General features: G+C 35.8%; 1 protein-coding gene across 4 annotated transcripts in view; it reads right to left on the minus strand.

The window, feature by feature from the left end:
- Positions 1 to 2,727: 2,727 nt before the first annotated feature.
- Positions 2,728 to 16,726, minus strand: part of METTL15 (methyltransferase like 15) — a 94,572-nt gene continuing 80,573 nt past the window's right edge. For all 4 annotated transcript variants that reach the window (XM_048948264.1, XM_048948263.1, XM_048948262.1 and 1 more), the window contains exons 4-6: positions 14,082 to 14,273; positions 10,925 to 11,103; positions 2,728 to 4,269 (exon numbers count right to left, since the gene is read on the minus strand). In XM_048948264.1, coding sequence (XP_048804221.1) covers positions 3,824 to 4,269; positions 10,925 to 11,103; positions 14,082 to 14,273 — 817 coding nt within the window. In that variant the 3' untranslated portion in view covers positions 2,728 to 3,823. The remainder of the gene's footprint in view (positions 4,270 to 10,924; positions 11,104 to 14,081; positions 14,274 to 16,726) is intronic.

Here is a 16,726-nt window from a genome sequence, read left to right on the forward strand (position 1 = left end):
TGAGATTAATTAATCAAATTAAATCACCAACAATCTGCATCTAGGACTGCTTGTCACAACCAGCTCACCTCCACGTGTCTCCTTACCTCAGGGCAAACATCCTCACACTTCCTTCCTCATGGTGCTGTGACACTCCTTAGAGTATAAACTTTCTAATTAATACCATGTCTTTTCCAATATAAACAGCAGCATTACAGCAAATTACTATGTGAACCAGTAATAATAATAGAAATGTTAGTCCAGAAAGCAGCATGCAAAGCCTTATACAACACTTGCTATTAGAGGATGGCCATTTGTTAGAGTGTACAGAAATAACTATATTTTCCATTCACAGTAAGATCCCTCTCTTCCAATCGTCTGCCTGCCAAATACCACAACACATCTATACCAAAGCTCTCATTTCTGACACGTTTTTCCCAGTCAAGTACCAATCTCAGTAGATGTGACTATAAAAATACTGAGAAACTACTCAATTGTAACACATAAAAAAGATATTAATTCTTTACATTACTTGAAAAATATATTATTAACCATTCACATTCTGAAACAATGAAAATCTTACCTTCTTGCTTATCAACTCTTTGAATTCCATTGGATTAAATAATTGAGTCAGATTTTTAAAATACTTTTCAAAATAAAGTACATTTACAATGCATAAGAATAGTCCTGATAGCAGATTTTTGATATTTTAAATTTTTTTCCCAAATTCTTCTGAAGTACTAACAAGAACAGATATATTCTGGCAACATGTTCTGCACGTACACATTTCTTGGCAACACCACCATCTTTCTACTACCACTACCTTCATAGATTCTATTTGATATTACTTGATAAAATTTGCTGTTCTACAAGTATTGAACATATCAGCCATTTTTACTCTGCCCACTACATACAGTACCATGGGGTACTGCCACCGTCTTTGTCAACACAGGCTACAGTTTTTGCTTCCTTGTTTTTCATATATGGTCTTGCATTTGGCCATTTTAAACTGAATATCAACTCAACTTTACTGGCAATTTTTTTTTTTTTTTTTTTTTAGAAATGATCTAAAATTTGTATCAGCAGGATTTAATTTTCATTAAGACTGATTTTCCAACAGATGTCATCACACTCACGAATACTGTGTTTGATTGTGTTAAAACAACAACAACAGTAATATTTAATTCGACAACATGAACCACATACATTAGGAAAGTTCAACATATGCTATGTGTGCAAGTATCCTGAAAAAAAATATAAAAACTTAATATCCTTCAGGTAATATAACTTCACCAACTAAACAGAAGCAAGGTTTAAAAATATCAGAATACTTTAACTAAGAATAACCAGAAGTTTTTCAGAGGAAAAAAGAAAGTTCTATTTTCTGGCACACAGAAATTAAAATTCAAGGACTTTTCTTATTGAAAGTTCAAGGCTGAAAGTGAAGAATCACAGAATCATAGAATGGCGTGGGTTGAAAAGGACCACAATGATCATCTACTTTCAACCCCTGCAATACCTCACCACCTTCTGAGTGAAAAACTTCCACCTAATATCCAACCTAAACCTCCCGTCTCAGTTTCAAACTATCCCCTCTTGTCCTATCACTATCCACCCTTGTAAACAGCTGTTACCCCTCCTATCTGTACACTCACTTCAAGTATTGGAAGGCCACAATGAGGTCTCCCCAGAGCCTTCTCTTCTCCAGGCTAAAGAAGCCCAATTCCCTCAACCTTTCCTCATAGCAGCCAGCCATAGTGCTCCAGGCCCCTGATCATCTTAATGGTCCTTCTCTGGCTCAGGATGCCTCCCATCTTAACCTCTCTAATGCTCTCCTCTGCACTGGTGAGCACCAGGTCCAGTAAGGCTTCACCTTGGGTTGGTGAAGAGACACTGAGAATAATGAAACCAATCCTCTACAGACAAGAGGTAACTCAGTAACTGATGCATTTCCGTGATTGTGCAACTCCAACCTAAAAGGAATTGCAACCTTCACCAAAGATAAAGTTTTAATGTCTTCATATAGTTTCTAGGATCCATGCACACACAACTGGCAGGTCTTGCCCTGAAGCACGTTCCTGAACAGCACATAGCAGTGCACTGTAACTGTTCTAAGCCTATAGCAGAAACGCAATTTTTCCAACCTACAATTGGAGTACATTTCAATATGGAACCTAAACTAAAAATAATTTCACCATTTATATTTAATGTTACCTTAAATAGACATTTTTTCATTCAAACATCTGTTGTCTCTAAGATGTCAACAGCAAATAATATTTGTAGTGGAATGTTGTATTTAATATTTAATAATGCATATAACGAAAGTAGTGAAAATATTGAAATTTCAGAAGAGCCCATCATCATTCACCTGGTGTTTTAGATTACTAATCTATGTTATCATGACCAAGCTTTATCAAAGAATTAAACAATATTCAAGTATTTAATGAACGTTATAGGTGGTTAATCTAAATTTCTATTTGTTTGTATCAATATAATCCTAAAAAACTCCAGAGAAGTAAGCAATGTGAGAAGGATGCTTGATGAAAGTCAAATCTGGAATGATCCAGTGTTCTTCTGAAAGCTAGTGAAGTAATTATTTAGCTCAAAGTCAAATACTGCATTTTCTTATTCTCTCTGCTAGTCTCCAGTCTCTTCTCTGCAAATGATATCCTGCTATAGATTTTATTATTCAAATATTCAAATAAGGAATTTCTTTTTCCTTAAAAGATGAGTCAGAGGTCAAATAAGTTGAAACGTTATTATGTAATCATTATTAACATGCAAAAACAGCAACAGCAATGAACTTTTACAATACAGTACAAATCTACAGCTAAATCCAATTCATTTTATCTTAATCAAAAATATATTACCAATTTACTAGTTAGTATGCTATCCAAGTAGGAAACTGGCTTTAGCAGTTCACTATAAAATAGAACTCACTGCTTACCTACAATAACTCTTATTAAAACATCATCTGCAAAGGAGAATACTTTGGAGGAGTCAGAATAGGCTGATTAGTAATAATTTCATCAACACATCAAACTTTTACTTGACCTACGCACAGAATTTAGGACTACAGGAATAACTTCAAATTATCTAGTACAAATCTTCCTGCTGTTTGCTCACTGCTTATAATGTCCAAATGCAATACAGAGGCCTTCTGAAGTACCATTTTTCTCAAAATCTATTCATTATTTAAAATCAATAAACATTAAATAACCAGGCTATCATGTATGTAAATATTTTCTTATTAACGGAGATAAGAGATCATTCATAAATTCCTGGATTAGGCATAAGGTTATGATATCAATTTATGCAAGATCAAGCTACTGTCATACACATGTTAATTCAACAAATCAACAGACACAGGTTTATACATCAATCATTTTTTATATCGTGAGTTCTTCAGCTAGCTTAAAAAAATATACTAGGTTAGGACAGTCAGTTGACTTTGTTGTATGACATCACCAGCCATAAAAACACGTCCATCTCAATCAGCTACTGAATTTAGACTGGAAGTGTCAGAGTTCTGAGTTGAGTCTAAAGGAAATATTTTATATATATCAAAACTGGTTTGTAAAAGCTTTAGTTTTTGTCCTTTTTAAAGATAAACATTTTGTATAATCAGCAACACCCACTCATGCAACTTATTTTACTTATTTTATAACTTTACCTTTTGATCTTCTACTTTACACCCTAATAAAAAACAAGTACAATGATGGGAAACATGTTTTTTAACAGCCTTTTCCACTTGATTTTTCTGTTTGATGTTATCTGTCCAGTTAGTCCTCCAGAAAATGAAACTGTAGGAAATAATACAATTATATGATGATTCATCTTTATTTCAGAGTTTAATAGCAGCTCTTAGCTTGGCTGACCTCGCTCTTGGGTTTGTTAGAATATCCTTGGCCTGGGGCGTGAGAACTTTTTTCTGCATAAAAGTCCACTTTGAGTTGGATTTTCCATGGGGGAATTCTTGTGTATCTTCTTCCTTGGAGCAATTTTTCAGAGCCCGTCTTATCTTCTGCCTTGAGCCTAGATTGTACTTTTCTGTCATGTCTATTCCATGAAGAAAACGTTTGATGATACGATCTTCTAGTGAATGAAAGGAGAGGGCTACAAGACGACCTCCAGGTTTTAGAAACTTCTCAGCTGTCTTCAGCCCTATTATGAGTTCATGAAGCTCATCATTCACAAATATTCGTAGACCTTGGAAAGTTTTGGTAGCAACGTGTGTAGGTCTCTGAAGCAGATCTTTTCGTGCATACAATGCTGATGCTGGAAAAGCACCTGTCATACATTTGAAAAGGCACATGTCACAATTTTGTTATTTCCACATTGCTATTCTGACATTAAGCCATGTATACATGATGACTTTAAAGGAGTGCGTACTTACCACAGAACCCTGGGTGAGCTTCCTTCTTTTAAATGCATAATTATCTTCTGCTTTAGATCCCCTTTCCTGAAAGTAAACCCTATTACACTGAGCTGGCTTGCAGGTTTTCCTACAACCCATTGGAACTGCTTCCTCAAATGCTTCAAGTTAAAATGCAAAACGATAGCTGAAACCAAAATAGGGAACAAATGAAGATGGCTAGATAAATCCTACATCTTCCAACTCATTGGTGTAGTCAACACTACACCAATGTGTAGTGACAGTTTGTGAAAGTTCATTTCATTCCTTTAATGGCAGGTCAAAAAAAAAAAAAAGATGGACACTAATTTTTAACTGTTGCCTTCTAGCTTATAATTCATATATTTTCACGCAGAGATATAATGAAAACAATGTTTTCATTTCAACTCACCTAATGGTAAGTATTTTTCAATTAATTACTTAAAAGCTTAAAAGAGACATTCTTGTTTGGAGACAAAAATTCATGCTCACTAAACCAGTGCTCCTTCAAATGTTCATGAAAGGACCTAAGAAACTTAGAAAATGCAGCTAACTTTGCCAATTTTTGACACAGCAGAACATGCCAAGGTAAGAGTTACTCAGAAGAAAAATCACCAGCTTAGGTGACACTGGTGGCACTAAACTCCAGAAACTCTGTTCTTGACCTTCCCCAGAGATCTTATGAGTTATTCAAATCTCTTTATAAAGAGACTGAAAATTTGATGGAAACTCTAATATATCCTCATTTGATGTATTTTAGGCTTGAACCTTCATTATCAAAGTACAGAGCAGAGAACTGGAGATTTGATGGATCAAAGTAAAAAGAGTACAAGAGCCTACAAGATCTGTGAAACCTGAGTAAACTTATGATCTATTATGTAAGTAAATGCAGAAGTCATAGAAGCACAAACGGAAATAATTACTTCTCCAAAGAAGAGGGTCCATTAAAGACAAATACATCACGTATGTATTAAAAAGCCTTAATTCCATTCCAGTACTAAACTACAAAATTATTAAGTAATGGATTTGAAGTAATCGTAGTTCATAACCAAGTAACCAAGTAATTGATAATGTAATGGAGAAACTATTTTCTTCAAACGGGCAACTAATACCTACAAATACAAGGAGTTTGCTCAGAAATGCCAGGGTCAAAAATCGGACTATAATGTATTGAAAAAATACACCAGGACACACATATTGCAATTGCATTCACTAAATGACTAAACATACATGGTTTTGCATTCTCCATAAGACCTGTTTCAGTCAGAGTAAAATTTTTCTTTGATAGAATTCAAAACAAACACATCAGATACTTCGGTATCTTTTGAATTCAACTACAAAAGTCATGGGTTCTTGACTATGTCATAGATTTGAAAATCACATCAGGCAACAAGTCTATTTCTTCCCTCTTCCAAGCCTACTTTCAAAAAAATTGAAAACATACCTCACGCTTTTCTCTGCACTTCCAAAACCAAGCCTGTGTTCACTATACTGAAAACAGCCATAACTTGAATGAAAAAGTTATTATTTCCTACTAACAAGCTAGTTGGCTTAGAATGCACTCTATTTTTTCTTCCACCTAACTTGTACTATTCTACCACTTTTATCCAGAATCTCCTTTCTCTTGCAACTTGCTAAAAAATTTACAGCTGTGACGTCAAGAGCATCAGTTTTACACTTTCAATTTTGGACTGTTACTATCCATAGCTGGTGTTCACCTCTAAAAGTAGATCCACAGCATTTTTCACTGTTGTATTTTAATAGTCTATTTTAGCAGCCTAAATACTCTCTAAAAAATACTGCTAGCTTTCTGTGAATAATCTATTTCTGATATTCTAAGCATATTCCAGCTTCCAAAAGTATTACAGATAAAAATGAAGTCCACTCACAAGAGTACAGGATGAAATTTTGGTACAAAACTGAGTGCTTATTGATTGGAAGCCTAGAATGAGATTCTTTACTTAAATTTCCACAGTCAATCTCACTGGAATTTTAGTGAAATACTCAAAGTTTTAGGCTCTGTGTCATCAAAATACCTTTGACTTTTGTGAATGAACAGGATGCTATACAGATCTGCTCAAAATTATTTCATAAAAGTCACTAAGTGCTAATCTCTGGTCAGATAATTGTCCAGTGTGGCTGAGTGCAACATCTTCCCTCAATAATCTTCTATGATGATAAACTTTGTTTCAAAATATCTATAAATTAGGAAGGAAATTTGAAAAGCAAATCCTTGCAACATAGATTTACGAGAAACTTGGAAGAGAAATAAAGAAATTAAGACCCTAATATATTCTGTAAATGCATTAACACATTACAAGCCTCAGATGAGCATGTGCAAACATCACATGTTGCATCGTTGCAAGTCCAGCAGCATTGTTGGACATAGATACTGGCACAGAATCCAATTCCGGAAACTGGTAAAAAAAAATATAGCCACTGAGTAGTTTTATGCAACCAAAAACCCTAACTAAAACCATAACATCTTAAAATGCAATGGCTTATTGGTTTGTCTTTAGAGATTGCTATCAGCTGACATATATAATTTGTGGTAGTGGTTTCTGTCACACATATGGATCCTCATCTCTTTCAACAAACACAGCAGATATTATCTATGTGCCACCTTTTTTTCTATTCACTCTTAGCCCTCTGGTATTGTTCAACAAAATCTACCAGTATTTTCTGCAAAAGTCTCTCACCCAGCCCCCTCCGATTACCACAACACTAAAAGAAAATCCTTCCTGGTAACAGGCTGTACAATGTACAAAAATACATACGTAAAGAACCGTATGGGAAGCTTGCAAAATTGAAGTTCATTCATAAAACCATCACACTTCTGGCTAGACAACTGGCTTGAAATCCCACTGAGAAAAATTATCATTTTTAGTTTTGGGATGCCCTGATGCTACTAACACTTTTAAAATTGAAACAGATTCACAAGTTAAAATGTATTGAAATTCGTAAGCTTGTGAATGAAATTAGCAGCGTGCTGTGCCTGTCAATAAGAACTATTAAAGTCCCCAGAGTGCATGAGTGTGGGAGAGTTTAAAAATTAATTCAGATTGTGCACCTGTTTGCAGGAATTCGTCTGTTGAATTAGAATTGCATTTAATAAGTTTCTGTGACGCAACCAATGTCCTTTTGTCTAGGCTCCCTCAGTACAATGTTAATTCCCACTCTTTTGAAATTCAGGCAATATTACAAACCCCATACTGACCAAGTCTATGAATGTGGACCAGTCTGAATGAGATTGGCTTTACCTAATAAAGCTTTTTAAACTGTTTCGTTAATACCTCATCATTAGCTCCTTTCAAGTCAAGTCCAAAGGATTACCACATACTTAAGTGTCATTACAAAAAAATACCAATTGTGAAAACAAACAAAAATATAAAAAAATTATATTCACCCACTTGAAACAAAAATTGAGAGTTGTATAGAAAAAACACAATAAAATTAATTTTATTTTCACAATTTCTAACCAGTTTTCCCACCTATCCAGTTAATTCTACAATTTCAAAACAGAACTCAAAAAGCTTCAGCAACAGCCAACAGAAATGTTTCTTAGTTGACTTCCACATATCTATTTACAGATGTTCAGCTAAGAACGTCTGTTCATTGTCTCATTGTCACAGATATCTGCAATGAAAATTGTAAGCAGTACAGTCAAACTGCTGGAGAAAGAGATGATGTTCACATCAGTGATAAAAAAAAAAAATTCTCTTTTTTTCCCTAGATAAACTCTAGACCCCATAGATTACTCAGAGACCTCCTTATTTAAATGGATCAAAAGCTTTTAGAAGTACTTTGTCTTTTTTTTTTTTTTTTGTAGGATCTTATTCAATGGCAAAGTCTGTAGAAAGACAACTTCCAGGCTCTACGCCAAGAGTTAGGAGGACTTGTTTTCTGGAGCTGCAACAAAAGACTGTAATAAATGTGTTGATACCTGAGCTAGCCTCAAGCTGCTGTAGGCAAACTCAACATACAGATCTGTTTATAATTTTTTTAAGCTGTACCTTAGCATTCTAATTCCTGTCGATACAAACTTTAGAAATGTCTGATTGTCATGTCACTGTTGTGGAGGTGGGTGCTGGCTTTTTTTCCAGTTTATATCCTTCAAATTTATCTCCCAATCAATCAGTAACAGCAATATATCCTCTAACTCTTTCATTTTTGTTTCTTAGGTAGTCTACACTAGCACTTGCCTTTTCCAGTTTCAGTCTAGTATAAATCTAGCTTGAATTCACTGGGATTCACTGAGCAGCCAGAACTTTACACAGAGTTTGGAGTTCTAGAAAATCTGAGGTCATACTAAATAATCACGTGAAAAAAGAAAAGGGACTATATATGAATTATATATATTCAAATCAACAAAGGTATTCAAATCAACAAAGAGATACATAGAAATAACCAGTCTCCCTGACTATATTTTTTGCTTGTATTCTGGCTTGTTAATCAGGCAGAAAATGTTCTTGTTCTGGAGATAAAATTGTGCTCTGATAGAATCTGGAAAATTTTAAACATGAGATTTTATTACTATAATGATTTAATTGCTTATTTTTAAGGACTTGGCATTTAACTAATAAGTCATAGAGCTTAATCTGCTTTAAATCCTTAACTAGTCAAGGTTTTCTAAGCTGGGCTACAAGAGGATTCTACCACTGTAATCTCTGGTCCTTTTGTTATTGTTTACCTTAATAACTTCATGGATATCATTTTGCAGAAGAACTGATCATCAATTGAGCTGTTAAACTTACCAGAAATTTTCTTAATGCGTACTCATTTCTAAAACTAGTAAAGATTTACCTTTGACTTCCTTTACTGGAGAAATCAAATTAAAACTGCAAAAATTTCTACCCAAAAACAGATAAATGTAGTGGTCCTAAAACTCTTAACTTACACACTCCACAAGAAGTTCAAAACACATTTACTGCCTGGCAGAAAAATTTTCCTTGGCATGCTCAGTAAAAACTGCCTTCCTGATTTCACATATTAAGCAGCTCTTCAAATATATTGGAGTTTAACGTGAGAAGAAGAAAAACCCTGTCACTAAGGCAGAATGTGACCATTAGGTGACAAGTCACGTGCAATCCATTAAACATAAAGGCATCGCAGAAACGCAGAATGGTTGAAGTTGGATGGGACCACTTGGGATCAATCAAGCCCAATCCCACTGCTTCAAGCAGAATCACCTAGAGGACATTGCCTAGGAACACATCCAGGCAGGTTTTGAATATTTCCACAGAAGGAGACGCCACAACTTTTCTGGGCAGCTTGTTCCAGTGCTCTGTCACCCTCACAGTGAAGAAGTTTTTCTCACATGCAGATTTCCTGTGTTTTAGTTTGCACCTGTTGCCTCTTGTCCTGTTGCCAGGCACCACAGAAAAACCACTGGTCCCTGCCTTGGTACACTCCCTTAAAACATATTTACACATTAAGAAGATTCCCTCTTCAGACTTCTCTGGGATGAACAGGCCCATCTCTCTCAGCCTTCCCTCGTAAGGGTGATGCTACAGGTCCCCAACTATCTTGGGGACCCAATTTACTATCATCAGCAAACTTAGTGAGGTTGCACTCTGTGCCTTCACCCAGGTCACTGATGAGTAAGGTGAACAAGACCAACCCCAGTACAGATCGCTGGGGGACACCACTAGCTAGTCCTCCAGTCAGATCCAGTGTTGTTGATCATCATATTCTGAGACTTGCCATTCAATCAGTTCTTAATCCTTCTTGCTGCCATTGTTTTTTCAAGTCTTCAGAATACAGACAGAGCTTTTAAAATTCAGTAATGAATAGTGATACATTTGGGTAACCATTTTAAAGTTCTAAATTTTGTTGTCGACAATTTATAGCTGTTGGAGACCCAGTAATTTTCACTTCTTGGTTAAATAAAAAGACCCAACAGTATATATTAGAATGTTGAGGCACAGTATTTCTATCATTCATTTTTCCTTGAAAACTTTGATTCAAGAATACAAATATGAAGGTTTTAAATGTGAGCACAGCTGCTGCCTAACTACATTTTGTTCATGTTGTTTACAGTTAAGAGCAGGTAAGATGAAGTGTTTCAATAGGTGCTTCAGGCTGCTCTAGTTGGCATTCACGAGATGAAGCAAGCTACGTATTGCTTTATTTTTTTGCTTCCTTGTTCTTTAAGCAGAGGGAACAAATCTAATTTCATTCATAATTGGAAACTTCCCTTCAAAATCAAAATATTAAAATGTAGAAAGTTAAAACTATGAAATGCATATGACGTGTCTGATATTTGAATGCTTACCAATAGCTGGGATAAAAAACTCCCTAGGCTGCTGTCATTCTGTGTTTTAACTTGGTAGGCAAAATGATAAATCACTTCATGTAAAATCTATTATTAAACTAATCGGCAAAATACAGTATAACAAGTGGGAACTTACAGGGGAAAAAAGAGAACTGACATCAGAGCAGAATAGGCAGGATCAGATCCTGCATGATTTCAAGTACAAATAGATCCCTCTGGGACTTTGGGGATTAATATTTTTTCCTCTTTCAGCCACTGTGAAGAATTAATGAGGGTACCTGCAACAATGCTTGCAAGCTGCTGAGTTCTGGTGATGGGATATATGCTGCGTGCCTGAACGATGGCTGAAGCGATTTTCTTGGCGTGCTTCTCCTCCCCGTATGCTCTCAGGATGGACGCAAGTGCCTGTTGATCTAAAGCATTCACAACATCAGCAGCAGTGGGCATGTCAGGGTACCTACGCACAAGAAGAGCCAATTAGTTCACTGACGTCAGTATTCATTGACAAGAGGTGAAGCTTCATAGCTTTGAGACAAAGTCAAACACACACAGTGCATACAAGTGCCTTTGAGGTTTTCAAGTAAGAGACAGCAAACCTATGAAAATGCACTTCTTGTTACTTTGAGTGGAGTTTGCTCCACGATATCAATTAAAACAGCTGAAACTTCCAAGTATGATAAACTATGTCTAATGAGTTGACGAGGATAAATATAGTTCAGTATCATGCTAAATTGGAAATGCTGTGCGACTGTTCCTATTTTGACAGCTTTAGAATATAAACTTGCCCCTTAAAGGTTCATTTTAGTTACCTTGAAATGTACATTTTTATATTTTTTTTTCCAGAACTGATCTCAAGGATCTTTTCTTTCACATCTCCTGCTATGAAAACAATTGCTTGTGAAAACAATTCAACTTTACATTTCATTAAGAGGCATAAAAATTTATATCCACATATTGTTTTTGAGAGAATACAAGTGATCCAATATTACAAATGAAAGGAATTATTACAATTGAAAGGGTTTAAGTCATACATACGTATTTATTTTTAATCTGTGCCACTTCACTATTGAAACAGTTCAAAGCATTAACTGTTCATCATCTAAGGATTAACTAACGTGAAAAAGCATGCAAACTACTCAATAAATTCCCTCTTACAAAGACACTGGCATGCTGAACATTTTTCAGGCATTCATTACTCTCCTGCAGAATCTTAAAAAAAAAGATAACAAAACTTAGATATCAGAAGCAAGGTGTATCATAGCAACAACTGTAGCAGAAGGCTTTTGTCATGCCACAGGTAGCCTTTGTTCTTATACACTGTTACACGTATGTATCCTCATGATGCAAATACAAGTCTGAAGTTCAGACTCATGAAATCAGAGGGCTGAATCCCAGGAGCATCACACGGGATTTTTACACAAAAATACTAACAGGAAGCACCAAGAAATTTGCTGTGATAAGTCTTTATGTTAATGTGGTAGAACAATTGCTAAGAAACAGAGGTTTCCCGTAGGCTCTATGTGAACAACGAAAGACCAAATTACATTTCTTAAGACTACACGTTCATCAAAACGAGACAGATTTTCATAATCCTAGTAGTAATATATTATACATTTACTGCCACCATCTATGCAACACAGATCTCTGTCATTTTCACATAAAAAGCACAACACTACAGGAATATATATTAGGTCATTTGAAGATGAAAACCGCTGTGTAAGTGTAATTTCATGCTCCTAACTCAGCACCAATACTGATTATTTTAAGTATAGGTGATTCACTTGGTAATTGTTAATTTAACAATTAAATAAGGCTGATGTGCCTCCTGAACAATACAAAATAAAACCAGCAAGACTGATAAGGAAAGTGCAATAGCATAACATTATTCTAGTACGTTAAAAGCAACTTTGCGGTCGGATTTTAACTGTTGAATATCACCAATAGGATATATATATTTTTAGACTTATTTTAAGGTTTCTTCTACAGAAAAGAAAATGGGTCAGGCGGCCATTGTAGAAAAGAGGGAGGAACATGATTTGGTCAAGTGATCACTCCATGAAAAGTAAGTGTTGCAAAAAAAGGAAAGGGTATGCGGTAATGAACTGTGAGCCTCCAGATCCAGCAGTCTGAGGTAGGGCAGAAATAGCAGAGAAAACAGGCCTCAGGTTGTGTTGAAACCATACAGAAGGCTTCCTGGGAACAACACAGCCTGTACAGACCTTGCTGCAATGCAACCAATAAACAAGTTGGCTGAAACCAAGACTAGATATCACACAATGACCAAACTGGGAAGGGCAGAGTAGCTTCCCCTTTTAAAGAACGAAAGAAAGGAAAAAACAAATTGTCTTTCCTACTCACTCCCGAATGAAAGGAAACAGAAATCCTAACAAATATTTTTATTTAATATTTTAATAAAATCTGGATTTCTTCTTAAACAAATACAGTAGCATGGTCAGCAAGAAGGCTATCTTCCCTCTCTACTCTGCCCTGGTGAGGTCATACTGGGAGTACCGTGTCCAGTCCTGGGCTCCCCATTTCAGGAAAGGCAGGGAACTTCGGGAGGATTATTAGGGACCTGGCATCTATTAGAAAGGCTGGGAGACCTGGAACTGTTCAGCCTGGAGAAGACTGAGAGGGGATCTTTCCAGTGATTATAAATATCTAAAGAGTGGGAGACAAGAGGAAGGTCGAGGCTCTACTTGGTGGCGACCAATGACAGGACAAGTAGCAATGACCAGAACTGGAACACAAAGTTCCATCTGAACATGAGAAAGAACTTCTGACTTTGAGGGTGGCAGAGCGTTGGAAAAGGCTGCTCAGGGGAGCTGTGGGGTCACCTTCTCTGGAGCTATTAAAATCCCCCTGGATGCTTTCCTGTGTAACCCACTTTAGGGAACTTGCTTTAGCGGGTGGTGGGACTCAACGATCTCCAGAAGTCCCCTTGAACTCCTACAATTTTGTGATTCTATAAAAGCCTCCACATCTTCCTTGTGGAATGCACTACAGAAATAGATCTTGGAAATTCATCTCAAAGCTCTGGCTGAGTGTCCTGTCAACATAACCATACTTGGCATTTTCTTTTGCTCTCCATAACATTATCAGAATCTGTAAGCCTTACAGTAAAATCTTGTCCCTACAGTTGCATACCACACACACCAAAAAGGTAAGATTTGAATGGTGTAGTTAAGATAAACATTACTAGATTAATTACATATCACTGGAACGTTTCTCCTGTTTTAAAAAAGAAAGGAACATAGCCAGGATTCTAATTACTGAAAATTTAAAAAAGTTTTGTAGCAAGATACTGACAGTATATTTGAGCAAATTCAGGTACAATTTTATTATGTGAATTCTTCTCTTTAACAGGAAATGAGATACACAGTGTTACTGAGCACACAGTTGAGTTCCAAGGAGAAATATTTTATTAAAAATTACCTGTCACTATCCATCCTCATGTCCAAAGGTCCATCCTTCTGCAGGGAAAAACCTCTTTCAGGTGTATCAAATTGCATAGAAGAACATCCAGCATCCAAGAGAACTCCATCTAGAGTTCCAGGCTCAACTCCAGATGAGATTAACAAAGCCTCTGACTGGCTAAACTGTCCTAGAAGAGCTTGAATCTGTTTCCTGTAAGAAAACCAGAAATAAAACCCTTCATTTTTAACAGTGCAGTGTTTTCATATCATACAGAAGGAATTAGTTGGTAATGCTTACCTATCTCTGAAGTAATAGTGTTATTCCCAAAGTAACAATTTAGGTACTTTTCATGTGCCAGCATGCAAAACTGATTCTACTCACCCATCAGTGGTTATTAAGCTTGTCTTTACTTCCTTCCTGCTTAATCTCAAAGTACCCAAAGTGCTCACAACAAATCAGAAACCTGATAAATTTCATTTTTCAGTATGGAAGAACTCAGAGTCATCTTACACACCCAATGGGAATTCTCTGACCACCACATTATTCCTTACTCTGGGCATGACTCCTAGTTATGGGATGCCAAAACGCAGAAAAAAAATGAATGGTTCTTGGACCTAAGGAAAAGCAGACAACATGGAATATGATGGCCCAGTCTTGTGGTAAATACTCTTTTGTCAGGAAAAGTAGTCTTCAATCCTTGACATGGGACAAACACTTGTTTTCATGGTAGCTGTCAATTCAAAAATAATTGGGCAAAATTAGATGCACTGGATCAAAAGCAAATAAAAGGTAGCAGGGTTGTTTTGATTTAGTCAGCTAAACAGTGTGGAGAATAGAGTTTTATATGCTTTCTTTGTGCTTTGTATTGTTCTTTCTTGCTTAAGATTCCTCTACTGGAGAACAAAAGTGGCATGGTAAGGGAAAAGAACATCTCTGAGATGTCCAGCTCTGTCTTTGGATCTAAACATGTACGTTAGATTCTAGTCTATCTATAAAGGTGACCTACAAGCAAATCACTTATTTACTTACTGTTAAAATTTAAAAAAATTTAAAAAGTTTAACCAACGTGCTGCTGTACCTGCAAATTTTTAGTCTTTTAATCAGTACCTGCAAACAATCAAAGAAACAAACAGAAAACAGTATATTTTGGCACCTAAAAATAAATCACTGCCTCCACATTAGAGTTCTGATATTGGCTGGCTAAGTACTCCTCAGTCCCATACTCAAATTGCTACAAGACACTCAAGTTAACTCACATCATTGTTAAAGTCACACGGGCAATGGTGAGTGGATGGAGAGCACAATCCCTTACTACAGAAGGACAATGCTTATATGTTTTCTGAGGAGTCAACATTATAGACATATTGGGGAAAAAAAAACTAAAAAAAAAAACTAAAAAAAAAACAACAAAACCACAACCTCCCCCCAAAACAACTGAAATATTTTTTAAAACATCAGCTTAAGCTTAAGTCTAATCCATCTTTCAGGTCAGTTTAACATAAACACAAGTATTATTTCCATCTAGCTGACTCCAGAGATTGCAATATTAGAAGAGCTCATGAACAGGAGAGAATCAGAACTATTTTTTGTACCCATCCAATTAGTGAGGAAATGCTACAAGGGGAAAAAAAAAAAGAGTAAATGCTCCATTAAAAGGAAGATGCTATGAACACAACCATGTGGAAGAACATGCAGGCATATAATGGTATCCTCATTAAAATAGAATGAATCTACTTAACGTAGCTCGAAAACTGAGAAATACCTCGAATGAACAGATTTCATGAGGGATAACATGTTCACACATACACGCTTCTGAACTGAGTACTGTCCAGCATGTAATTAAATACAACTATTCAGCCAAATGAGAACTGAATTCCTGAAAAGTACAACGATCTATTTAACACGTTTAGCTTAATTTAAACTCAGTAGTTACTTGAGATAACTCTGAGGTTACATTTCCCTTCAATACGAAAAGAATTTTCTTGAAACTCTGCACCACTTTGGGCAATCCAGCAGTATTCCTAAATTTAGAGCTTCTGTAAATGAATGAACTTTACAATTCTGTATGTGGGAGATGAAAACAAATTAAATATGAAAAAAAAAAAAGAGTTAACTATTTTCCTTTAATTAAAACTGTCCAGTTCCTCAACAGTAAGTGTTGGCAGCTGTGAAACAGCACTGTCTGGTGCTAACAATCATTCTGAAAAAACAATTTTGAATTATATTTGCATCTTGCTAGAAATGTCATTATATTTCTTTAAAGAAACTGTTTATGTTAAGCCTTTGAGATTAGGAAAAGGTACATAAACATGCATATTTGATGTAAGTTGAAATTTACTGTTTGGAGAGAGATTCTTCAGATGGAAAGTGTTCTGGAGTTCACCAATAAAGATTGAAAAAGAATTAGACAGACATTTGGATGTCACCCTTTCAGCTGTGAGAAAATAAAGCCTTTGTATATAACCTGTGTGTTATATGACTAATTTTATACCAATGGTGGAGTCAAGCGTCTTGGTAAGTATAAATCTTTAATAAAAGCAGGTGCATCTTATGAGATTATAATAACTAGATTAAAACCTTCAGTTCTTTGAATTGTTTATTTCTGAATCAGAAGAAACAACTTCAAGCACCTCGGTTATCTCAAGATATTTTAATTAATCAAA

This window comes from Lagopus muta, chromosome 6 (genome assembly GCF_023343835.1).
Source record: "Lagopus muta isolate bLagMut1 chromosome 6, bLagMut1 primary, whole genome shotgun sequence".
Taxonomy (NCBI): Eukaryota; Metazoa; Chordata; class Aves; order Galliformes; family Phasianidae; genus Lagopus; species Lagopus muta.